Source organism: Geotrypetes seraphini, chromosome 13, assembly GCF_902459505.1.
Source record: "Geotrypetes seraphini chromosome 13, aGeoSer1.1, whole genome shotgun sequence".
Lineage (NCBI taxonomy): Eukaryota > Metazoa > Chordata > Amphibia > Gymnophiona > Dermophiidae > Geotrypetes > Geotrypetes seraphini.
Genome location: NC_047096.1, coordinates 35,549,813 through 35,575,457, shown reverse-complemented (window position 1 = coordinate 35,575,457; position 25,645 = coordinate 35,549,813). Strand labels below are relative to the sequence as shown.

At 40.6% G+C, this 25,645-nt stretch overlaps 1 protein-coding gene across 2 annotated transcripts in view; it reads right to left on the bottom strand.

Annotated features, from left to right (window-relative positions):
- The window catches only part of SORL1 (sortilin related receptor 1), a 240,475-nt gene that overhangs the window by 93,261 nt on the left and 121,569 nt on the right, over positions 1 to 25,645 (bottom strand). For both annotated transcript variants that reach the window (XM_033918566.1, XM_033918567.1), the window contains exons 21-25: positions 15,048 to 15,186; positions 12,467 to 12,640; positions 6,116 to 6,229; positions 4,903 to 5,025; positions 4,234 to 4,353 (exon numbers count right to left, since the gene is read on the bottom strand). In XM_033918566.1, coding sequence (XP_033774457.1) covers positions 4,234 to 4,353; positions 4,903 to 5,025; positions 6,116 to 6,229; positions 12,467 to 12,640; positions 15,048 to 15,186 — 670 coding nt within the window. The remainder of the gene's footprint in view (positions 1 to 4,233; positions 4,354 to 4,902; positions 5,026 to 6,115; positions 6,230 to 12,466; positions 12,641 to 15,047; positions 15,187 to 25,645) is intronic.

The following is a 25,645-nucleotide window of genomic DNA, read 5'->3' as shown; positions in this document are numbered from 1 at the left end:
TGATTTACTGGGTTGAACTGAAATGCCCTATAAAGGACATTTTTGTCACTTGTGCCAAGAATGTAAGTGCCAACAACATTCTGATACGCTGACAGTACCAGAAATGGCTACCTGCAGGAGAGGGCTTGCAATTCTGAGATTCTTCTTGCAGAGATAATGGCAACCAAAAACACCATCTTGACTGTAAAGTCTAGCAGGGAAGCCTCCGAAAGAGGCTTGTACGAAGCACGGGCTAGGACCTTCAATACCACATTGAGGTTCCAAGATGGGAATGGTCTGCACAACAGGGGTCTCAGTCTGAGAGCTCCCCTCAAAAACCGAGAGACGTCAGAATGAGAAGCCAGAGACCATAGGCCACTCTTGAGCATGATAACATGAAATTCTGGCTATCTGCACTTTGAGAGACAAAATTGCAAGGCCCTTTTCAAAACCAGAATGGAAGCCTTCTCTGGCTCTACCTGCTCCTTGGCGTACCATAACTGGAAGGTCTTCCAGGTCTTAGAATAAGCCGTAACCGTCGAAGGCTTCTTAGCCCCAAGGAGAGTTGTAACCACCACCTCCAAATAATCCTTCTGAATTAAGGCCACGTGCTCAAGAGCTGTGCCATAAGACAAAAGCATTCTGGCTTCTCTATCGGAACAAGGCCTTGACTGAGGAGTTCCAGATGAACAGGCAGACTCAGGGGCCTGCCTCTCTGCAGACGCACCAGATCAGTGTACCATGTACCATCAGGGCCAGTCTGGAGCCACCAGGATTACTAGACCCTGATAGATCGCTATCCTGAGGATTATCCGCCCCACCATGGCTCACAGCGGAAATACGTAGAGGAGCTGTTCTGTGGGCCAGCCCTGCGCTTCCCTGCTTGGTTCTTTTACTGTAGAAGCAGACTGCCCTCATTTTCTTGGCCATGGCCATGAGATCCATGCCTGATCTGTCTCAAGTCTGAACTATGAGGGAAAATGCTCTCTGAGACAGTGACTACTCCCCAGGATCCAGAGTGTCTGCTGAGAAAGTCAGCTTGGATGTTTTCTACTCCTACAACATGGGCTGAGTGTCTAAGTGAAGTTCTGCCACTGGAACAACATCTGCGCCTCCAAGCGAAGGGAAGCATTTCTAGTGCCTTCCTGCCTGTCCATGTAAGCCATCGCAGTGGCATTGTCCAAAAATTCCCCAACAGCTTTCTCTGTCAGGAAAGACTGCAACAAGGTCAACCGGATGGCGTTCAGTTTCAGAAGATTTATGGACCACTTGCTTTCTGATGGGGACCACCTTCTCTGGAAAGGGCGGCTGCAGCAGAGGGTTATGAGGGGTCACCCACGTGTCGATTCTGAGAGGCATGTCCCTTTACCAAGTTCATCCCTTGGAACCACCAACATATGCTGTACTTCACACCTCTGCCATCTAGAGGAGTGATATTGCAGAGACCATCTGGACAGAAGGGAGTACTTGAAAGTGCGCATATGAGCCATCTCCAAGGACACCAATTCCAAAGAGGCCGCCATTGAGCCCGGCACCTGTAGATAATGTCAGGCCATGGGGATCATAAGAGCCAAGATCTTTAGGATCTGCTTCTTGAGATTCTGTTTGTATGGCTCAAGAAAAAGAGCATGGCCCTGCGCCATGTCAAAGCAGACTCCCAAATATTCCAAGCGCTGGGTCAGCTGCAGCTAACTTTTGAAGAAGTTGACTATCCAGCCCAGGTCCTGTAAGAGACTCACTACTTGCTGAACTGCGCATTTGCTATCCTCCAGAGAGGGGGCTCTGATCAGCCAATAGTCCAAGTAAGGATACTCCTGGACACCCATCCTGCGCAGGTGGGCTGCTACAACCACCAACACTTTGGTAAAGGTGTGGGGAGCTGGAGAACATGAAATCTCAGATATTTCCTGTGAGCTGGAAAGATGGGGATGTGTAACATAGAAACATGATGGCAGATAAAGGCCAAATGCCCCATCTAGTCTGCCCATCTGCAGTAACCATTATCTCTTTCTCTCTCCGAGAGATCCCATGTACCTATCACAGGCTCTTTTGAATTCTGACATAGTCTCTGTCTCTACCACCTCTTCTGGGAGACTGTTCCATGCATCTACCACCCTTTCTGTAAAAAAGTATTTCCTTAGATTATTCCGGAGCCTATCACCTCTTAACTTCATCCTATGCTCTCTCATTGCAGAGTTTCCTTTCAAATGAAAGAGACTCAACTCATGCGCATTTACATTACGTAGGTATTTAAACGTCTTTATCATATCTCCCGCCTTTCTTCCAAAGTATACAGATTGAGATCTTTAAGTCTATCCCCATACGCCTTATTATGAAGACCATATACCATTTTAGTAGCCTTCCTCTGGACTGACTCCATCCTTTTTATATCTTTTTGAAGGTGCAGCCTCCAGAATTGTATACAATATTCTAAATGAGATCTCACCAAAGTCTTATACAGGGGCATCAATTCCTCCTTTTCCTATTAGCCATACCTCTCCCTATGCAACCTTTCCCTATGCAATCTAGCATCCTTCTAGGCAAAGAATTCTCCCAGAGCCACCGCCATTACGACGGAGTGGATCACTTCTATGTGAAAGCGGGGAACCTGCAGAGACTCATTTACAGACTTCAAATCCAGAATGGGCCTCCAATCTTCTGTGCCTTTCTTTGGCATTATGAAGTATATCTTTCTGACCTCGATTCTTCTTCAGGAACTAGTTCTATGGCACAAATGGCTAAGAGACACTACACACTGTCACTCTGACTCTGGCCTCTTTCTCTAGCTGTTCAGCAGGAGAGTCAAGGAACAGATCCAAAGGAGGCTGAGAAAACTTGATCCTGTGCCCCTCCCCGATAATATCCAGAACCCAGTGGTTGAAATGAAGAGGTGCAGCTGTCTTCTTGGAGGCCAAGCCACCGTGGGAACCTGAAGGCTGCTGGCACCTGTAATTGACAAACCTCTGTCTGGACCCATGAAAAGGTCTATGAAAGGAATAACTGGAGGAAAATTGGGGGGGGGGACCTCCTGGAAGCACAAAAGTTGCCTCTATCGCCCCCAGCAAAGTGATGATTCTTACTACCTAGGAGGTATTTGGGGCAGCGATCCGCCACACAGGCCATGAGGTCATTTAGCCATTTGCCAAACAGTATATGCCCTTTGAAGGGTAATCTTCTGAGTTGGTCTTGGAGGCTGAGTCGCCTACCCATTGTCTGATCCAGGGCATCTGATGGGCAGAAATGGAGTAGGCTGCAACCTCACTCAGAATGCTGATGTGATAAAGAGCATCAGCCACATAATCCACACTCTCCTTAAACATGACCATGGACTCCTCCCCCCCCTGAGATTCCTTACACAGTGATAGGGGAAGAAACTATGTAGCTAGCTCCCTGATACCCAGGGGGTTCTTACTCAGGGGCCATACAACCTGTGCTCAAGCCTCTGATAAAATCAGCAAGTGAGCTGTTCCCAGGGGGGCAGACCCCGAGCTCCTGAAGTGACCCAAAGCAGACTGGCTCCACAGGTACTCAAAGAGATTGGACTGGGAGTAGCAGTCCACCTATACAAGACTGCATATTCTCCCTGGCAAAGTAAGCCCAAGAAAGGGACCTCCAAGCACCGAAGCCATGAAGAAGTCCAAAAATCCAACAGAAAAATACCCGAAAATAACAAAGAAGCACAATAGATCAGAACACACCTTCTGAGTTTGTTTGCAAAAGGAAAAAACTGAGGAGGGAGCTGTCCTCCACTGCAGAAAGGGAGGCGTTAAAGTTCTTAAAGTGACACCCTTCTGCTGTTTTGTAGGAAGTGGGAATCAACAGCTAAAGTATGAACTTATCCACAACAGAACAGTCCATACATGCACCATCTGCTGGAGAAAGAAATATTGAAAGGTAAAGGGTAGCACTAGTTCCCTGTAAGGGAGATGAAATCAGCTCTGAGCTTTTTTCCTGCCTCTATCTACTGGCAGGGGGATATAGGCCACTTGTCTTGAATTGATCCAGCACAGATAGAATGGAAGCAACAGCATGCTCCTTGTTGAAGGCTGTTGGTATGACATTTTAGTATCGATTCAAAATTATTTTAAAATGTTACCTAAAGTACATCTAAAAAGCAGAAATTAATGTATATATATGTAAAACATTACCCTCTATATACAAGTACACAAACAAAATTACACTTCTCTCATTTAAGACTTTTTCTTTCCAAGTTTCCAAAGACAGGCATCAATACAGATTTGAAAGAAGGCTTACTTGTACAGTTAGCTTCATCTGACCAGTCTCTGCAGTCATTATCTCCATCACAGACCCAGGAGGAACGAATGCATATCCCCGAGTTGCAATTAAACTCATCCATTCCACACTGATGAGTTTCTAAAGTGAAAATGCAAACACTAATGTACAAAAAAAAAAAATTCTGGGCGTACCGAATAAGCATGCTATGCATTAACTAAAAAGCAATCTGAAAGAATAAGCTAACAATTTACAAAATTGAATCAATAAATGCTGAACAACATAACTTCTCTGAATATACACAATTTCATAAGCCTGCAATATTTTTAAAAATCTATTAATATGCAAGAGATATCAAATCAAGTTGTAGGTTATAAACCACAGGACATAACTCTTCAATTGCTGCTAGAATTATTGGTCTGTTAAAGCTTTTATTTCATGGTCCAGTCATGCATAACGTAACATATCATAAATTTTTATTTATATATTGCAAAAGCCTTTCAGTTCTGTACGGTTTACAAAAGAGGTGTATGAACAATATCAGTGAGCTACAACATAACTTAGGAAATAAGTTAAGCGAAGAGATAAATCTATATACAGCCATTCTCTCTCTTCTATGAATATACGCCTATTGTATTCTATGCTTTATAAAATCAATAAAACTCTTTGAACTTAAAAAAAGAGGCTCACCACAATGGCTTTCATCACTGTTGTCACCACAGTCATCTTCATGATCACATTTGTAAGCCAATGGAATGCAGGTACCAGATATCTGACATCGAAACAGGATATCAGGATCACACATTGTAGTAGCTGATAGGAAAGGAAAAATATTAAGGCCATTATGATTTATACAAAGGGTAATGTACAAATATAAATAAAGATATATAAAAGCAATATGAAAATGAAATATACATTATATGATATATACAAAAAGTGAAGTGTCCATAAAAGTTGCACAGCATGTTATTTAATGGTCAAAATATCGATTTACTTGCTTCTAAGAGACTCAGAATATTGTTATTTTTCTTTTAAATTTTCAGAATCCAGTTTAATGTGATTTTTTTAAAAAAATGCCTCCTGTGACCCTCCTTGTGACAAGGAACCACAGGCACATTAGGAAACAAAGAAAAATGTTAAAATGATGTTTCATGTTCAATTTCATTTTTGCTTAAGATGTGGTATAAGTCAGAAGACAATAAGCAGATCATATGAAGGAAAAACTCATATTTAATAAAAAATGCTCCCAGGAATTGTACCCGATGTGGCCATGTTTCGGCTACAAGGCTGTATCACAGTCATACAACCAGCTGGTGTCAAAACAGCTTCCACCAACACTGAAGAAATAGTTTTGGGTCTGTAGCAATTGGCAATAAATCCATTTCATGGTTCAAGACTGGAAATAAGAGCTATGTGTGAAAACTAAGCTCATTCAGTTTGAAAGTATATGCTACTTTGTGCTCTGAATGAACCCTGTAAGGCAGGGGTGTCAAAGTCCCTCCTCGAGGGCAGCAATCCAGTCGGGTTTTCAGGATTTCCCCAATGAATATGCATGAGATCTACTTGCATGTACAGCTTTCATTGTATGCTAGTAGACCTCATGCATATTCATTGGGGAAATCCTGAAAACCCGACTGGATTATCGCTTTCGAGGAGGGACTTTTGACACCCCTGCTATAAGGGGATTTATTGATTGTGTTTGGACTCCCGATTAAGGATTTTGTTGAAACACTGCAGTGTTGAGTCCCATTTCTACTTAATGAATAATAGCTTGTTCTACTGCAGCCCATTTGCATGCCTTATTTGTTCTTACTTTGTTTGATACAATTTTGTAAATGACTATTTCTAAGTAGAAACCTCACAAAATGCCTTTAAAATTATCCCCATAAAAACTGGTACTTACGACAATTTTTTTCATCACTCATGTCTCCACAATCATTGTCATTGTCACACTGCCAAATGTTGTTGATACAGTTCCCATTGGAACATCGATACTGGTTGGGCAAGCAAGTGTTTTCTGGTGGAAACATTTTGAAAAGAAACACATTTATCAGCACTATAAATATTATGGAAGTAATTCCATAACTGTGTTTAAAATATTCTCCAAAAAGCACTATTTCATGAGGCAACAAAGGTCTCTGTGCTTTTTCATAAATAAACTCCCACAACTCTCTCCAATAATGTATAAATGTTCTTGTACAAATTTACAGCCACAAAAACTCGGATATTGTGAAAACCAACAAGAATTAAATAAGACACTTTCACAATTATAAAATGCATTGTGTCAGATGGTGTATTGATAACACAGTACAGGCCAGAAAACCATTTTCAAACGGAGGAAAAAGCCTTAGACAGGGGCCCTCCCACCTCCACAATGGTGGAATAACAGTGGTGGAGTGTTCACTTCACTGGCTAAAAAACCTCCTTTAAATGAACCAAGCGCTGTGCTGTGTTAAGAAGCAACTGCTCTGAGGCAGTTGTAAAAATGGGTGTGTATTCTATATGTTGTCACAGGAAAACCCTGTTCCTGTGAATGATTGCCTAAAGAAGCCTGTTACTAGAACCAGGCAGAAAAAAAAAATCATTCTCAAAGCTGACACCTTCAATACCCCAGCCTAGAACCAGGAATAACCAGGGAAATTACAGATAAAAGCAGCTCTGGGTTAAGCAGAGGGAAACAAGAAGTAATAGGAACCAGCAGAGCAAGAGTTACTGATCCTAGTGGGAAGATTCATCAGGTTATACATAACAGCCATGGGGGCCTGATTTAGAACAACACTTAGCACATTCTAGAGTCCTTCATTAGGGAACAGTCTACACCTGATGCTTGTTTGATACAGAGGGGAGGCAGCCATAGAACCAGCATAATCTGGGAGGAGAATGGAGCGATGGAGGAAAACCAGCACCTAGAGCATAAAGCAGCACAGCACATCTCAAGACTCAGGTCAGACCTAATCCTAGTACTCTTTGAGATAACTTTTAATGCTGAAATGAGTGAAGATTACCTGGCTGAATTTCCTGAATGCTATGAAAATGTAAAGCCAAAGAGGTCATGGACTTTGATGAAAGTAATGTAGAAGCTATGGAGACAGACTTTGTTCGAAGCTAGATCGTGTTGAGCTTGGACATTGAAGCAAACCTAGGGATAAAAGTACCTTCAAGTTTGGCTAGAATTTGATTGTGGAAGGCTGCCAAAGGGACTAAGTGCTATGATCTGCTAATCTAGAACTTTTAATGACTTCTAAAGCTGGAAAGGAAAAAGTGAGGGTTTTTTTTGTTTGACTGTGGCAGTCAATACTGCACAGCAAGAGCAATGACCTTTGTTTGCTTGACTGGATTGGGGGTCCTATCTGGGGAAGGACCACATCCAGTGGTCATTGTGGGAGGAGGCCCTTTCCGCTTCTGAGTTTAGCTGCCAGAAAAGTTTAGAGTGGAAAATCCAGTTTGGAACTGCATTTTGAATGTGAAGTTTTGTAGAATGAATTGATTGTGTTCCCCCACCTGGAAAGATTAGCCCAGTGTGAAGTGAACTGGAAGGAAGACAAGCCTTAGGGTAGGCACAGGCCTACCAGGTCACTATTTTGAAACTATCTTTATTCTGAATGTGATTCTTGTTTTTGAACAAATGGAAGATTAAATCACTGGAAAAGCTTGGTGACGAATGGTTGCTATTTGTTTTTGTAAGTTTATGAATAATCACAGCAGTGCTTGTATGAGAATATTTGGCATACTTTCTTTTTGAAAGAAAAATAAAGACTATTTTGATTTTTGAACTTAAAGCAACTGTGCAGAAAAGTATATCACTTGATCCACCACTCCAAGTTGCTGATTACCACTCAGTCAGCACCGTGTGCATCAGGCTTTACGGGCCAGATCCGTGTGGGCGTGGCCTTGCTGGTGACAATGTGTACACTTGTATTTTGTACAATACATGCATACATTATAACTCTGCTCCTGCTCTACAAACTATACCCTTAAGAATACAAACACAGCCATCAGTTTTATAAGGAACCCTTCTCTACACAAAAAAAACAAACTGCATAAATGATCTCTTAAAAGTACCAACAAGTATATGATACCGTGGTGTGTACTTTGCCAGTGGACATGCACGGAGCAAAGTTTAAGCAGAGTATGATCCACAGTGAAAACAATCCACCGATGAAAACAAAAACTGACATATAAAACCATGAAAATTCAATTAAAAAAGTACAAAGAATTGGACTGAAAACAGTCTATTGTCTTTAAACATTTGAGCAAAGAACACCACAGACAAGCTAAAGTAGCTTGTCTGCAGTGTTCTTTGCTCACATGTTTAAAGACAATAGACTGTTTTCAGTCCCATTCTTTATATAGAACATAGAAAAGTGACGGCAGAAAAGGGCCAAGGCCCATCAAGTGAGTTTGCAAACCATTGGACCCCTGAGGAAGGTGTGTTCGCCGAAACACAGACCGTGTAGGGTCCGGTTGGATTTTTATCACAATATTTTTTAGCATTGTACTTTTTTAATTGAATATTCATGGTTTTATATGTCAGTAATTAATAAATTATCTCCAGAACATCAGTATCCACAGTTTTGTTTTCATCAGAGTTCACATGTATGCATACAGATTGTGAAATACTTTAATCTATGCATGAATGAAAATAAATTATGCCACTCGTGCATGTTCAAGTGATCACACCTACCCTCGTGGTATGTTTTCTTCCACATACATTAGGACTTGTCCACATTCACTTACTTGTCTTTATAAAACAGCAACTAGGTGGGCACCTGTGTGGATGCTTCCCTTTGACACCATTCTAAAATTACCTTCTATGAGGTCAATTCAAGAAAGGTGGCCTAAACACCTATATTTCATGCACTAAGTTCAAATTCTTTAACACCAATTAAGTGCACAATTACTGTTACAGAACACCATACTAAGTAAACATTTACACACTAACAAGTGCACACTAGAATAGTTGGAACATCCAAGCCACGTGAACAGTTACACGCTACATAATTTATACACACCCTTAATAGAACAAGATCATAACTCCCACGTTTAACTGCAAATTAGGGCCCATGAGAGCTATTTAAGGCCAATTATTGATAGTTATCACCAATTAAGCACCAATCAAGGGCCAATTAAGCAATTAAGTTGTGTGTGTGTTAAGTGGTGCTAGTCTATAACTGCATGCGCCATATATAGAATTAGAGGGTGTCTATTTCTATATTTATCACAATCTATTCAAAATAAAAAAAGACAGCAATTAAATGTTCTGAAAGTTAACAGGATATTCAATTCCTTTGGGGGCCACTTTTAGAAATTATGTGGGGGCTTCCAGATTCAAGGGTACTTTGCACCCATAGGCATATAAGTTAATTTTCAAAAGGAAACTCCTCTTTAAATTTGGAGGGGGGGAACAGCACCAGCAGACTTTGCATTTACTCTACTGCAGGCGTAGGAGATTTTAAAATGAAATTCTTTATGCATTCCTCGTCACCCCTACCAGTAAGATACAGAAAAAAAACTACCCACACTGTTTCAGTGTTCACATATCTTTTGCCAGCAGAAGGGGAAAGAAATTTTCAAGCAGGTCTTGTTACTGACAAGATTTAATAAATATTTAGAACTCCCAACTCAAGTATGCAAGGACACAAAATAAGACTACAAAACAAACTCTCCTAATAACAATCAACACACACTATAAAGTATTCAACATAATTACAGTTTACAAGGTTACTAAACCATTGCAACTTGAGCTTCAAGCATCAACTGCTTCAAAATTGGTTCAGAATTCAAGAAAGGAAAAAAGCCTCAGAACCCCTTCCCACGCCATATAAATTGGCATTTTAAAAAAAAACCTCCTCAATTGAATCTTGTGCCTTAAGCCTTGTGCAAAGCAAGAAACAAAAGTCGCTATACTTTGGAGATAAATATGCCCGATACTCATCTGATTGGATAATTCACCACACCAACGATGACCAGTATTTAGCCTATGTCAGCTGATTTAGGATATGGGGGTATCAATCGTCTCCTAAAAAACAAAACATAGGCAAAATGCTAGCCATCGTCGGGGTGGTGGATTCTCCGATCAGATGAGTATCGGGCATATTTATCTCAAAGTACAGCGACTTTTGTTTTTTGCATTGCACAAGGCTTTTGGTACAAGATTCAACTGAAAAGATTTTTATGTCGATGAGGTCAATGTACACCCCCCTCAAAAAAATGTTATTCACACTGAACCAATTTTGAAGCTTTTGATGCTTGAAGCTCAAGTTGCAATGATTTAATATCCTTATAGACTGTAATTATGTTGCATGCCTTATAGCAAGTATGTTGATTGTTAATAAATATTTAAACATCCCTTAATTTAGGTTTTTCCTCTATTGATATCTAGATTTCTGTAGCTTTTTTTCAAACAGGTTCTCAAGTGCATTTTAATTTCAGAAAGAAATATAGTCCCCTTTCTGAAGCACAAAACCTGGCAACACATTTCTTGCATACTGTCTGCATGAAAACTTAAGAAAGGAGGAAACGTGAGATGGAGGAAAATTACTACTATCCAACTATAATGGATAAACTGAGTGGCCTTGGTCCTGTTTTATCCCCATGTGCGTCCTTGCTAATATAACACAAATTTTTATTTATATACCACAAAAACCTTTCGGTTCTATGCAGTTTACAAAAGAGATGGGCTGACCATTGTCAGTGAGCTACAATAGATAGAATATTGGCATATGGACTCTGCTATAAACTGTTATGATAAGCTCAGGGTTCTTCAACACAAGGATCGTGAGCCAATGGCGGCCCCTAGGGACCTCTTCGGCAGCTCATGCAGTCCTTGTAATTTTTTTGGGTCCACCAAATACAGGCCATGCAGGGTTTTGCATTAAAGAATACTGCCATGCTCCTAATGCTGAACTAAGAAGAGGAGGACTTCTTTATTGTATAATCATCCTACCCAGAATGACATATGGTGTAAAGCAAATTGGGTCTAATATGGATTTTTCCAAAAGACTTGAAGAATATATAAAAAGGCTAACTTGTCCCTTCTTCCCTCACTTCTGCTTGGTCCAAACTGATCTTTCTTTTTCTTTCCCTGCCCTATGTTCTCTCCCCACTTCATGGTTGGGGCACCCTTCTCTGCCTGCCTGCTTCCTCCCCACCTGTCTTACAAACTTGACCATCTTCTCGGCAGCGATTCAGTCAAACTTTTTTTTGTCAACCCCAGGGGTCTTTCCTTTGCAGCAACTTCCTATCGCTGAATGGGAGGGATACTTAGAGGAAAGGTTCCCGGAGTTGGCCAGTGAAAGCCTGGCTGAATCATTGCTAGGAAGATCAAGTTTGTAAGACTGTCAGGTGGGCTGGAAGTAAGCAGGCAGGGAGAGATACTCGACTGAACTGAAGTGTGAGGCAGGGCAGAATGAGTGATGCTAGAATGAGATGGGGGGGGAGAAGGAGGCTGCTTATCGCAGGATGCCGAGGGAAAGAGAAGGGTAAGATCCTGCACACAGAAAATGCTTGCTGCAGGAAGCAAAAGAAAAGAAGGAAAGAGATGGTGAACAAAGATGGAGGAAGGGGAATGGGAAGGGAAGAAAGAGGAACGAGAAGCTGTTCATGGATAGATGGGAAGCTAGATAGATTTGAGAAGGAGACAGAAAAATGGAAACAAGCTGAATATGAAAAAAGTGCCAAAGATGTCAAGCAGAAAGTGGAAAACAGCAAATGGACAAGGAGGTACTGGAACAGAGTTATTATAAGAAGGAAGTGCAGAGACTGGGGACAAGATGATTAGAAAAATCACTAAAGGTAGGAAAAATGAATTTCAATGTAGTGAATGAAATATGCCAGTTTTGAGAGTTTACATCGGTTGTCTTTATATTTTACACTGTTTAGGATGAAATGCATTTTTTTTCTGTTTCTCTGGCATTGAACTGCATGTGGAATATAGTATCTTAGCATTTTGTTTGTGTACATTAGTACTTTTAGTTTGTGATCCTATATTTGAAGAGGGTTTTTCTGTGTTCAGCATTTGTGACAGAGGCCAGATGTTCTGGTGGGTACGGTAGTCGGAAGCACTGGCTAGTGTCCTGGCCCCCCTTCAGTAATTTTGAAACCAAAACTGCTCCAACTTAAAAACTAGAGAAGATCACTAGTTTATAGCAAAACAAGTATGAAAAAGTTATCAAGATAACCCCAGACAGTTTTTATTGCATGCACCACTCAACCCAAAAGGGGAAACTAATAACAGAAAAAGAATCTAGTTTACCTTCTTTTACACAATTGTTGTTTTTCATTACATAGCCATGTGGACAATCACACTTCAGTTCTCCAGATGGCAGCATAGTGCTCTTTATGCCATCAGGACACCTGCAAGTTCTGCTCATGTTGGCTTTAGGCAAGCACAACAAGTTGCAAGGTTTCAAAGTGCATGCATTCTGTCCTGTTTGGAAGAAAAACAGATAAGAACATAAGAATTGCCATACTGGATCTGAACAAGTCCTATTATCAAAAACTCCATTGGCTGCCCCTCGAAGCAAGAGTTTTGTTTAAATTTTCTTGTCTCTGCTTCAAATCAATCTTTGGTTTGGATCCTATGTACATGGTTTCCCACTTTAATCTGGGTTATACTACGAGGCCCACACGTAGAATCCACATATTTACCCACCCAACAATAAAGGCCTGCCATTACAAAAGATTCCTGGACAGAACTCTAGCTTTCCAGGCAGGCAAACTGAATGATTGGCTGGGAAACATTATCATGCACTCCTCATCCTATTTTAGTTTTAGAAAATTAGTAAAAACGAAACCGTTCAACCGATTGTTACCTAATAATTTGTCCGTTCATTACCTCTCCTATTCTGTTCATTATCTCTCCTATTCAGTATACTGATATTCATTGCTTCTACATTGTAACCATGTCGCTGATTGTCCAGCTTTTCTTATTGTACTTGCATTCATTGTACTTGTATTCATTGATTCCACATTGTAATTATGTCGCTGATTGTCCAGCTCTTCTTACTGTAAACCGCCTAGAACTACCATGGCTTTGGCGGTATATAAGAAATAAAATTATTATTATTATCATCTAGCCCAGCATCCTGTTTCCAAACAATGGTCAATATAGGCCTCAAGTACCTAGCAGGATCTTAAAAGATAGGTATGCTCCATGCTATTTGCACCCAGGGTAAGCTGTGGCTTACCCAGATCTACTTTAATTATTTATGAATTTTGAATCTAGACATTTGTTTTTAAAGTGTTTTTAACTCCATCATACTAACCCAATGCTCCAGCAACAAGTTCCAGAGCTTAAAAATGTGTAGTGGAATGATCTCGTCTGCATTTTTTTCAAAAAGTAAACAAACTGTGTTTACCTTTTCCACTCCACTCGGCATTTTATACTCTTCTATCAGATTTACTAAGATCTACTATGTTTTTAAGGGCTCCTTTTACAAGGGTGAATTAGGGCCTTAACATGCGGAATAGCGCGCGCTAAAATGCCACTTGCGCTAGCCGCTACCACCTCCTCTTGAGCAGGCGGTAGTTTATCAGCTAGCATGTGCTATAGCGGTGCGCTAAAAACGCCAGCGCACCTTTGTAAAAGGAGCCCTAAGTTTTGATTTTAATGGTAGATATTTTTATATATTACATTAACAGGTGCTAGAATATATGTCTGTGTGTCTTTATTTCTGTCTCTCTCTCCCTCCCGCTGTCTGTCTCTCTCCCTGACCCCCTTTGTCTGTCTGTCTTTCTGTGTCTCTCCCTGCCCCTGTGTCTTTCTTCTTTTCTTTCTATCTATCTGTCTCTCTCCCTGCCTCCTATGCAGCAGCATTTCTCTCCCACCGCTTCCCTGTGCAGCAGCCACAGCAGCATTCCCTCCCCCTCCATCATTTCCCTGTGCAGCAGCAGCATTTCCCCTACCCCCTTTCCCTTCCTGCGGTCTGGCCGGCTCCCTTGGTCCCTTACAAACCCCCCCCCTTCCCTTCCCACGGTCCCAACAAACCTTCCAATTCCAGCAGCGTCTGCAGCACTCTACACGGGTACTATACTAGATGTCGTCTGTCTGGGTTTTTTTTTTCTTTGTGTCTCTCTCTCCTTGCACGCTGCCTGTCTGTCATTTTTTCTGTCTGTGTCTCTCCCTATGTCCTCAGTGCCTCCTTCCCATGTCCTTAGTGCCCCTATTACCTCCTTCCTGTGTCCATAATGCCCCCAGCGCCTTCTTCCCATGTCCTTAGTGCCCCCAGTGCCTCTGTACTGTGTCCTTAGTGCCCCCAGTGGCTGTGTACTGTGTCCTTAGTGCCCCCAGTGGCTGTGTACTGTGTCCTTAGTGCCCCAGTGCCTCTGTCCTGCTTAGTGCCCTCATTGCATCCTATGTCCTTAGTGCCCTCAATGCTCATTTCTATGTCCTTAGTGCCCCCAGTGCCTCCTTATGTCCTCATCATTATCTTCCAGACTTTGTACCACCCCCGAAGCCAGCCTGCCTGCCTCCCATCCCCCTTCCATTTAACCCCCCCCACCCCCATGCCAGCCTGCCTGCCTGCCTCCCATCCCTCTGAGCAGCATGTTTTTAACCTCCCCCTCGCCGACCCTACCCGGCACACTAGAAACCCCCGTTGACCTTCCCAGCCGACCCTCCCACCGCTACACGGCCGACAAACCTGGCAGCTCCAGCAGCGTCCCAGGCACACTAAACATGCTGCTTCGGCTCTTCTACTGGCCTAATTTCCTCTGCCGCATCCCTGATGACATCATTAGGGACGCAGCAGAGGAAATTAGGCCAGTAGAAGCGCATATACTTTTTCCTATTTTGCCATTAAGACCTACTCTCACAAAAGCAACACTTACATTACCTGTCATCTTTCCTCTGTAGAAAATCTTCATATCCATAACACCTGTTAAATGATCAATTAAAACTTCCTTCTTTGTTCCACTGTACTTAGATGCTCTAAAAATACTCAAGTTTGACCAGTCATCCCAATAAATTTCATTCTGAAATATAAATAAAGAATCCAGTTGAGTTTTATTTTTTTTTAAATGTGCTAAACAAGCAAGTATGAATCTTCAAGCAAAGGAAGATCACCAGGAATTTAAGACACAAAGATAGCCCCTGCTAGACTGCAGTCTATAGCCAAGTGATAAGAAAAGAATGAAACTCAGACAAGCCAGCAGACCAGCAAAAATGTCAAATATCATGGGGCTATTCTAATACAACTTTTCCCATATTTTTGAAGGAAGAAATTCAGAACAGTTTTGCAACAGAATTTTGTGGTGCCCTTTTTAAAAAAACAGAAGCTGGCTGCTCTTTCAAAAATTATCACGCAATCAGATAATTCTTAAATACTGAATTTCCAGTACTATAACTTCAGGGCCTATGAAAAGTATAGCAAAAACTAGCACCCATTCCTATCCGTGATGATTACTTCCTGTTTCCACTATCATCAATAACCTACACCAGTAAGATAAGAAAAGGGACATAGAATGCTACAGATTGATCAATGGGAAACAAAACCCTGATTTTACTTTGCAAAGTTCACTACTATTAGCATACAAAAAATATTTCCCTTTTTAAGCATACCCAAGAAAAAATAATTCCGCTGTAAATCATACCCCACTTGCAATGGTGTAGCAAGAGTAGAAGATGCCCCCTCCCCCCACCATGCACACCTTCCCTTCCCTCCCATATCTCTTTGGCTCTTCGCCAGCACAAGCAGCATCTCCAACCTGCTACCAGCACCAGCCTCAGCTCTCTGATGTCACATCCTGGTCCCATGACCAGGAAGTGACTTCAAAGGGAGAGTCAAAGCTGGCGCAAGCAGCAGGTTGGAGATGCTGCTCATGCCAGAGAAGAGTCAAAGAGGTACGGGGGTGGGGGTGGAAAGAAGAGAAGAAGTGCCGGCACCCAAGGCGATCACCGCCCCCCCCCCTTTACTGTGCCACTGCCCACTTGTATAAGGTGACCATACGTCCCGTTTTGGGACACCCTGTCCCATTGTCCCCAAACACAGCTTCGAGTCGCCGAAATGTCCCATCCCAGAGCTATGCGGGGGGACAACGGGACAGGCAATCGCTTCCTGTTCCTCCCTGCTGCGCACAAAAAAAAAGCCTTCCTTCAGTGCCCGATTTAAACCCCCAACTCCCCCCTGGTCCGCCGACGTTGCTGCTACTCTTCTTACCTCCCTGCTGGTGCTAATCGTCGCCCAGAAGCCTTCTTCCTGACGTCAATTTTGACGTCAGAGAGGATGTTCCGGGCCAGCCAGGCAGCGATTGGCAGGCCCGGAACGTCCTCTCCAACGTCAAAATTGACATCGGGAAGAAGGCTTCTGGCGGTGATTAGAAGCAGCAGCAGGGAAGTAAGAAGAGAGGCAGGCCATGTACGGAGCTAATTTGTTGCATGGAACTTATGCGGGTCCTGTCCGATATTCAGTCGATGCCTGCATAAGACCAGGGCCGAATTAAAGGTTAGGCCCGAAAATGTCAGGAGGGCCCCGACTGCCTGGTGAACTCAACTTCCCTCCTTTCCACTCCCTAGCGATTTATAGCCGGCTGTGTGGGCGCTCTAACGCGAGCTCTGGGCTCCAGTCAAGAAAACAGAGTCCTGAGGGAGTGGATGCTGGAGCAATTGCAAGCTCTTGAGTCATCCCCATGTGGTACATGTCGTGAGGAGGTTCTTCTTCCCCCTCGTGCTTGAGGGTGGTTGTATATATGGTGCAGGCGTTTTTAGAAGAAGAGCAGGTGTGTGGGGAGTTAAGGTAAGGTCAAAGACAGCAAGTGGATTGCTCTTTGTTGTTTGCCCCATCATTGCCCATGCAGGGGATTTAAGGATAAGAAGCAGGTAGCATTGTGGGGAAAGGTCTCTGCAATTTAGAGAAGCCGATTGTCCAAACTGCACAGTACAGCTGCTGCTAACTGTCATTGGGAGGGGGAGAAATGCTGATTGAGTAAAAGCTGATAATTAAGAAGGTCCTTGAGTCGTGGGGAAGGCTCAGGATATCGGGGCAAATCGGGCACTGAATTATACAAGAATGAATCAGAATTGAGTTTACTGGAAGCGACAGGAAGAAAGGGGAACTGTTGGCCATTTGTAGACTGACCTCAGCCTATTGAGCAAACGAAAAACAGAAAAATACTAGGTTTTCACAATTATGAAAGAATCAATGATGGTTTCATCTAATTCTATATAAAATAGGAAAGAGTAATATGCAAGCAATAATATAAGAAAAGGGGAAACACTCTGCCAATCACTATATTATGTAAATTTACAAACTATCCATCAGTTGTTATGAGAAAGAAATGTATCCAAGTCTATTAGATTGCGGAAACTTTAATTACTCTCCTGATAATCAACTGGGTTGTTGCCTAAGAAACTGAAGAAAAGAATTGCCACCCTTCCCCTTTCCCACTCAAAGGAAGTACCCTAGTCTTGAACATGGAGGAAAGGTGTTCCCTTCGTGAGCTATCTGGATGAGAATAAAAATATCTTGTAGCTAAAGAAGAGCAACCAATATGGTTAAGGGGATGGAACTCCTCTCGTATGAGGAAAGACTAAAACAGTTAGGGCTCTTCAGTTTGGAAAAGAGACGGCTGAGGGGAGATATGATTGAAGTCTGCAAAATCCTGAGTGGAGTAGAACGGGTACAGGTGGATCGATTTTTCACTTCTTCAAAAATTACAAAGACTAGGGGACACTCAATGAAGTTACAGGGATGGGTCACTAAGGACATAGGAAGGAGGCACTAAGGACATGGGACGGAGGCATTGGGGACACTAAGGACACGGGACGGAGGCACTAGGGGCACTAAGGACACGGGAAGGAGGCACTGAGGCACTAAGGACACAGGATAGAGGCACTGGGGGCACTAAGGACATGGGAAGGAGGCACTAAGGACATGGGAAGGAAGGAGGGAGGGAATAGAAAGGGACAATTGTTAGGCCTGAGTGCAGAAAGAAAAAAATGAAAAAAAGGATACACAGTCAGAAGGAAACGCAACCAGAGACTCATGAAATCACCAGACAGCAAAGGTAGGAAAAATGATTTTATTTTCAATTCTGTGATCAAAATGTGTCAGTTTTGAGAATTTATATCTGCTGTCTATATTTTGAACTATATTTGTCTATTTTTCTATAGTTACTGAGGTGATATTGCATATTTTAAAATCATTTGCCTTGACATCTTTGAAAACCCCCCAAATATAAATGATAATTAACATTTTCTCTGCGTATAGTGTGCTTTGTAGGTTTTTTTAAAATTTTATGGTTACTGTTATGAATTAATAAGCTATTATGTGTACATGAAAATTGAATGGAAGAAATTGGGGGCGGGGCTAGGGCAGAATTGGGGGCGGGACTGACAATTAATAGATGTCCCCTTTTGATGAAAAAAATAAAATGGTCACGTTACACTTGTAACATGATTTAGAAAATACTCATCTGTGTAATTTATCACATCAGATTAAAGCAAAATTAAGATCAATAACACATCAGTAAGAGTAGCTTCAACTCTGCCATAAAATCATCTTACGTCAGTCACTTCCAGCATATCTGGTAAACTGATTCTGGAAGTGACGTAAGATGCCCTGAAAGAAGATTTGGGGAAGGATCTCTTTATAATTCTGAAAAAAAGCCAATTTCCCTCACAGAGGCTGGCATTTTGGACAGTGCTAATAAGTATTAACCTCGCTGGTCCTGATGAAGCTCTCTTGCTACAAATGAGAGCGAAACGGGAGATCTTCTGTCGTTGTGTTTGAGAGTGCCGGGTACAAAAACGCACACCCGAGCTAAGTATCATTAAGGTTACATTATAAAATTGAAATAAAGACCAAAAATGAACTTAAGAAGTTGAATTATAAACAATCATATAATAAGTAAATGGTGCAAAAAGAAAAAGAATATTTCCATATATACTAAATTGAATAATAAAAAGACGATAGCTCACAAAATAGTTATGAGCCAAGACAAGTTCTACTAGCTTATAAAAGTGCGTACAATTGAGATCCTAAGGTGTTAATTCAATTTAATTTGATTTAAATACAGTGGTGCCTCACACAACGAACTTAATCCGTTCCAGGAGCAAGTTTGTTATGTGAAACGTTCGTTGTGTGAAACGCGTTTTCCCATAAGAATACATGCAAAACAAAATAATTCGTTCTGCAGCCCTGTTTTCCCATAAGAATACATGTAAAACAAAATAATTCGTTCTGCAGCCCTACATTTCCCTCCCTCCACCTCACCTTATATGCAGAGTTTGCCAGCTTTCTTTTTCACCCAGCCGCACGCTTTCAAAAAGCTGTGCACGCGCAGCTGCTGAAGTTGATCAATGTTCTCCTCTCCTGCAACTTCCGGTTTCCGGTTGCGTCAGAGGAGAAGATTGAACAACAGAGCATGCGCGCATGTGCTGCTCTTTGAAAGTGTGTGGCTGGCCGAAAAAGAAAGCCGGAAAACTCGGCATCTAAGGTAAGGTGGAGGGAGATGATGGAACACTGCATTCAGACAGGAGGGTGCTGCTGTTCCCGGCTCACATTAGGAAGCGGCGAGAGTAGTTCCGCCCCCCCCCCCCCGGGCCCCTCGGGTGACTTCGTTGTGTGAAACGAAGTTCGTTATAGGGAGCAAGACAAAAAGTTCGTTATGCGCAGCGTTCGCTGTACGAGGCGTCCGTTATGCGAGGCACCACTGTATATGAGTTTTTGGGTCTAGCATTAGCCTATTTTTTGGAAGGGAGTAGTGTGTTCCACAAGTTTTTGAAGTGACGTTGTGCTTATGCATGTAATGCCAGCACTTTATACACAAAGTCCCGAGTGATGCCGCTCCTCTTCTGCACCTGTAGGTTTCTAAAATAGAAGTGTCAAGCTGTATGTGGCAGTGAATATACATGCATTAATGCATGTCCTCATACATATTTTACAAGAGGCTCTGCATTCAGGATAGCATTTACAAGAGGCTCTGCATTCAGCAGAGCATTTTGTAAAATACTGGGGGAAATATGAACATTCAGGGGTAAATTCTCTATTACTGCGTTTAACTTAGGCGTGCTTTGGACGTCCGATGTAAGTGAATAGTTACGGAGTTAACGGTCTTAATTAATGTTAATTGGGAAATAAACGACATATAGACGTTCCTAAGAGGTAGTTGACGGACTGACGTCTACAGAAAGCATAGTCCCGTCTCCAGCTCTGGACATGGGCATTCCGTGGGCGTGCCAAATGGGGACGCTAGATAGGCGCTACCTGAGTGAACGCCTGCGTCTAAATATCGTGTATTATGTAGACGTAAGAAACCCTGGTCTAACTTGGATTTCAATGCCGTTTCAATTTTCGTAATTGCGGCTCTTTGTTAGACGCGAGGCAGACGTTCGCTGTATTTTTCATCAATAATTCCAATAGTGAGTTTGAATAGGTAATTTTCATCTTTTCTCTGTCCTAATAAATATAATGTCAATGGAACACATTATATTGCATGGATAACAAACCACATTTCTGCCCGAACAATAATATAATTTACACATGGCTTTTACAACCCCCTTTTTTTTCTCAACAAACAGCACTGCAATCGGCTCTCTTTTGAAAGCAAAGAAAAACCAGCACACATTATCAGCACTTAAAAAGAGAATAAACAGATGCACACCTTAACATTCAAGCTTCCCTCATTGCAAAATGGAGGTCTTCAGTTCCACAAAACTGACCTCATTGTGACCTCATCAATCTGCACCTTCAAAGTAGTATGCCACAATTAAAAGATGTGCTGGGTGTAGAACTCACAACCTTTGGATGTTAGGAGCACAGGCTGGCTCCTAACACATAGAGCTACAGCTGCTTCTACTTAGGTCCATCTCACCACCCTTTCATATCATACTTGACTGAGCTATCTATGCTTCATTAGCTATCATATCAGGATGAACTCAAATAAGTTTAAGCAAAGGAATGCCTAAAGATTTGGAAGGTTTTCAAGTAGAAAACAAATATCAAATATGTATTAAAGAATTGCAGCACAAATGACACTGATCGGTAAGGGCAAAAATACACCACTTTTCCGGTATGACGCCTAAACGGAACAGATTACTTACAGTCATATATCCATTAGTACAGTGCTTAGAATGAAGATTAGCGTGTGAGAAAAATGGAGCTCCACCTCACATGCATTCAAGCACACTTGGGAATATGGGTTTGGGGCTCAGTGAAAGCAGCGCTTTTAACCATTGAGCTACCACTCTTTTGTCTCAGCCTACTATGACATTATAGCTAAACTCCTTTTCCCTTAGCACTTCACTAAGATATGATATGACAAGGGAGCCAGAGACACTGGAGCAAAAGGTGCTGTAGCTCAGTGAGGAAAGGCACTCTCTACCAATCTTCCGGGCTTTGAGGGTTCAAATCCCAGCCTGTATTTTACTTGTGGCATATCTACCTTCCAGGTGCACTTTGATGATGCTTTCCACTTCTTATAGGAGTTGAATATAACATTACTGTACAACTTTGCTGTGTAGCAGAAAAATAAACTTTTCCCCCTTCCATGCTAAGAATTTGAGTTCAACTCTTCTTATATTTCTCCTTTTAAACATGGCATACTTTGTTAGTTTTTATCATGGTAAAGTATACATTTTTGAAATGGTGAAGAAACAATAATATACAACTGCAGTGTTTTGTCTCACCAAACTGCTATAAGCACAAGAAAGCATTTCTAGGTCAACACGGTAATGCTCCTGTTCCGAGCTCTGACCTCTGAAACTCCCCGGTTCGACTCCCACCTTTGCTCATTTTAATAAGGTCCTAGTTTTTTCCTATTAGCTCTTATAACAGGGTCTACATGGTGGACTTTGCAATTTGTAAGGTGCACATTTCCCTTTCCAGGCAAACCTATTTTCAACTTACCATGGCTCGGACATCCTAAGCAGTGATGAGAGCACATTAACCAGGCGATCCACAAATGTCATCTTGCTGTCAGAGGAAAGGTTTCCTCTCATCACTGCTTAGGATGTCCGAGCCATGGTAAGCTGAAAATAGGTTTGCCTGGAAAGGGAAATGTGCACCTTACTTTACTAGAAGTGTTGTCATCATATGTCGATAAATTTCTAAGAGAACATGTGGAAAATCATTTTTCTTACATAAAAGACACTACGCATTTTTTGAATATTTTAGAAAATCTGACAGATTGTGTGTCAAATCAAGAACCATATTTGATGGTCACTCTTGACATCAACGCTCTTTATACATCTATTCCTCAATTAGAGGCTATTGAAGTGATCAGATGTGTTCTAGATTCTAGACCATGTCCTCAATTTGTACCTACAGATTTTTTACTACAATTGACAAGAATAGCAATGCAGGAAAATTATTTTTCATTTTTGGATAAACTTTATGTACAGTTATCGGGAGTCGCGATGGGTTCCACTTTTGCCCCGTCAATAGCGTGTATTTTCATGAATCATTTTGAAAATGAATGGATTATATCGTCTCCTTTCAGTGATAGAATAAAATCTTGGCACAGATTTATAGACGATATTTTTCTTTTATGGGCAGGTTCTGTGGATGAGTTCACATCTTTTTTCAATTGGTTAAACACATGCAATGATAATATTCAATTCACATATACATATTCATATCATAATATTAATTTTTTAGATGTCAACATCAGTCAAACAAGAGAAGGATTTTCAACAAAAGTTTACCACAAAAGTACAGACCGCAATACTCTGTTACATTCCTCCAGTTGTCATCCGCATGGCTGTAAAACTAGTGTACCTTATTCCAAATTTTTAAGATACAAACGTATATGCAGTACGAATGAAGATTTTAAATCACAATCTAAATCTTTGAGAGAAAAATTTCTGGGGAGAGGTTACAAGAAGAAGAATTTAAATACAGCATACAAGAGAGCAAGATTCAGAAACAGAGAATTGCTTTTGAATCCAGTTTCTAAAAATCTAGATCGTGAGGATATATGTACTTTTGTTTCTCAGTATACTAATGCTAGTCCTAGAATCTCGTATGTTATCAAAAAACATTGGAAAATCATGCAAACAATTAATATTTTTAGAAATACCAATTTGAGAAATGCATACTCTCGTGGAAAGAATTTAAAAGAATTATTGAGTCCATCAGAACTCAAACCCATAACATTGAAACAGCCCATATTGAAAGGACATTACAGATGTGGACAGTGTGTAAACTGTGAAATCATGATACAATCAGATAATTTCACAAATCCATATGACAAAAAACAATATCATATCAATTTTTTCAGTAATTGTAATAGCACACATATTGTCTATCTTTTGGTATGTCCATGTGGCAAGATTTATGTGGGCAAGACCATCAGAAGTTTAAAGATCAGATTAAATGAACATCGTTCAAATTTAAAGCGTATGAAAACAAAAGCTCCATTGGTAACCCATTGTAATGAGTTCCAACATAAATTCCATCAATTAAAATGTTGGGTGATTGATCAAGTTATGAAGCCAGCCAGAGGAGGTGACCGCAACAAATTACTCATGAGACGGGAGCAACAGTGGATCTCAAAATTACACTCATTGGAACCCGATGGACTCAATAATCAAATAGACTGGCACATCTTTTTTTGATGAGTTTATTTTTTGACCACAGATATATTTTTTGTGAACACGTATATCATTGATTTCAATTTTTTATTATAAACTGAAACACACATAGTTCATTAATATTTTATTGTTGGACATTTATAATTTGACACAAAAGTTTTCATTTCATTACATCAATAACAACTAAAGAAAATAAGCTTTACATTCTTTTTTGAAACTCTGGACATATAGGTTTTGCTTTATTATATCACTTGGGCAACAGTAGTTTAAATTGACGCTAGCAGTTCTTGAAGCATGTCATCTATATTGATGTCATCTAAGATATGATTGGCCAGATAAACCTCAGCGTTCGAACTAAATACGGTCGCCATTTTGACACAAAGGTTTATATTTTGACTAATAATAATCAATTAAAAAAAACCCTATATTAAGTTAGAAACATATATACTGACGCTGGTGAATTTTGCATTATATTTTTTTACACGTAGCAAATATACGAAAAACAGCTGGTAATTTTTCAGTATGTGATCCACATTGACGTCATCTTAGATATGATTGGCTAGAAAAATCTCAGCGTTCTATTCAAATAGAAGCGCCATTTTAGTCACAGTTTGTGTCGATAAAGTCAGCAGCAGCTTTCAGTAATGGCAAGTATTATTTTACTTTTAAATGCCTTTAATGCAAAATGTTAACTAGAGATTTCAGGTTTAAATCATTTATATATTACTGGTCAAAAGTGTAACAGTAGTTGGTCTGAAGTACGCCAGATTTTCGGACATTATTCAGACATTGTTGGCTGATAAAAACTTCAGCGTTGTCTTTGAACATCAGTGCTATTTTAGTCGTTAGTTTCATGTCGACAAAATTAACAATAAATTTATGAAAGGGATTATATTCACTTTGCCAAATATTTTTTAAAGCATCAAACACAGTTACCAAAGTTAGTCTTTTGATCTACATATCTTTGATATGTTTGGTTGCAAAAACTTTAGCATTCAATTTGAACACGAGTACCATTTTAGTTATGAGTTTACGATGGTAAATTTAATATTGGTTCTTTCGAAAGCCATTAGTGTTCAAATTTGGTTAAATATATTGAGTGCTTTTTTGGCAAAATATTATTTTAAATGTGTCCAAATGAATAAATATTTCAACATTCTAAAATCTGTTTTAGTACCATGTAAAGACTTTAGGTGCTTTTTGCAGTCATTCTTTAAATATTTAATATTGTTTTATAAAAAATCCAATGATTTGTCAAATATAATATAAATATAATGTGTTTTTTCTTTCTTCTCTTCTTTTGTTTAAGAGTTTTGAGCAACATTGAACACCATACTAGCACTATCTTAAGCTTTATCATTACCCTTGAAGAAGCCCCATCAGTGCGAAACGGGCTGGGCCTCCGTCGGGTTGTTAAGATAAGTGCTTTTTTAGTATTTCACATTCAAAGTATGATGAATATCATGTGAATACTTGATACATAAGATGCTAGTTTCATACATACTCATTCAAAAGAAGAAAGAAAATATTGTCATTTTTTGACTTAAAGATAAAAGCATACACAAAAAAAATTGTATTTAAAATATTTAAAATAATATAAAATAATCAAGGGCTTTTGACCAGTGATGATACCCACCCCAAAAAAGTTGTGACTTATTGATCACATTCTAGGGGTATTTTGTTTATAAACATACACATTATATATTACAAGTGTTCCTATATATTTTTTGCTAGCCTCTATTCCAGAGCCATTAACAAGCTACATGTCATTCTAATATGTTGTTTTATCTTTTCTAGAAGCAGCTCAGATAGTAAGTCCAGGTGAGAATGATATTTTGTAAGCTACTTAGGTGTCCTTATGATAGAACTAAAGAAACCAACCAGAAAAACTGACTTCTCTTT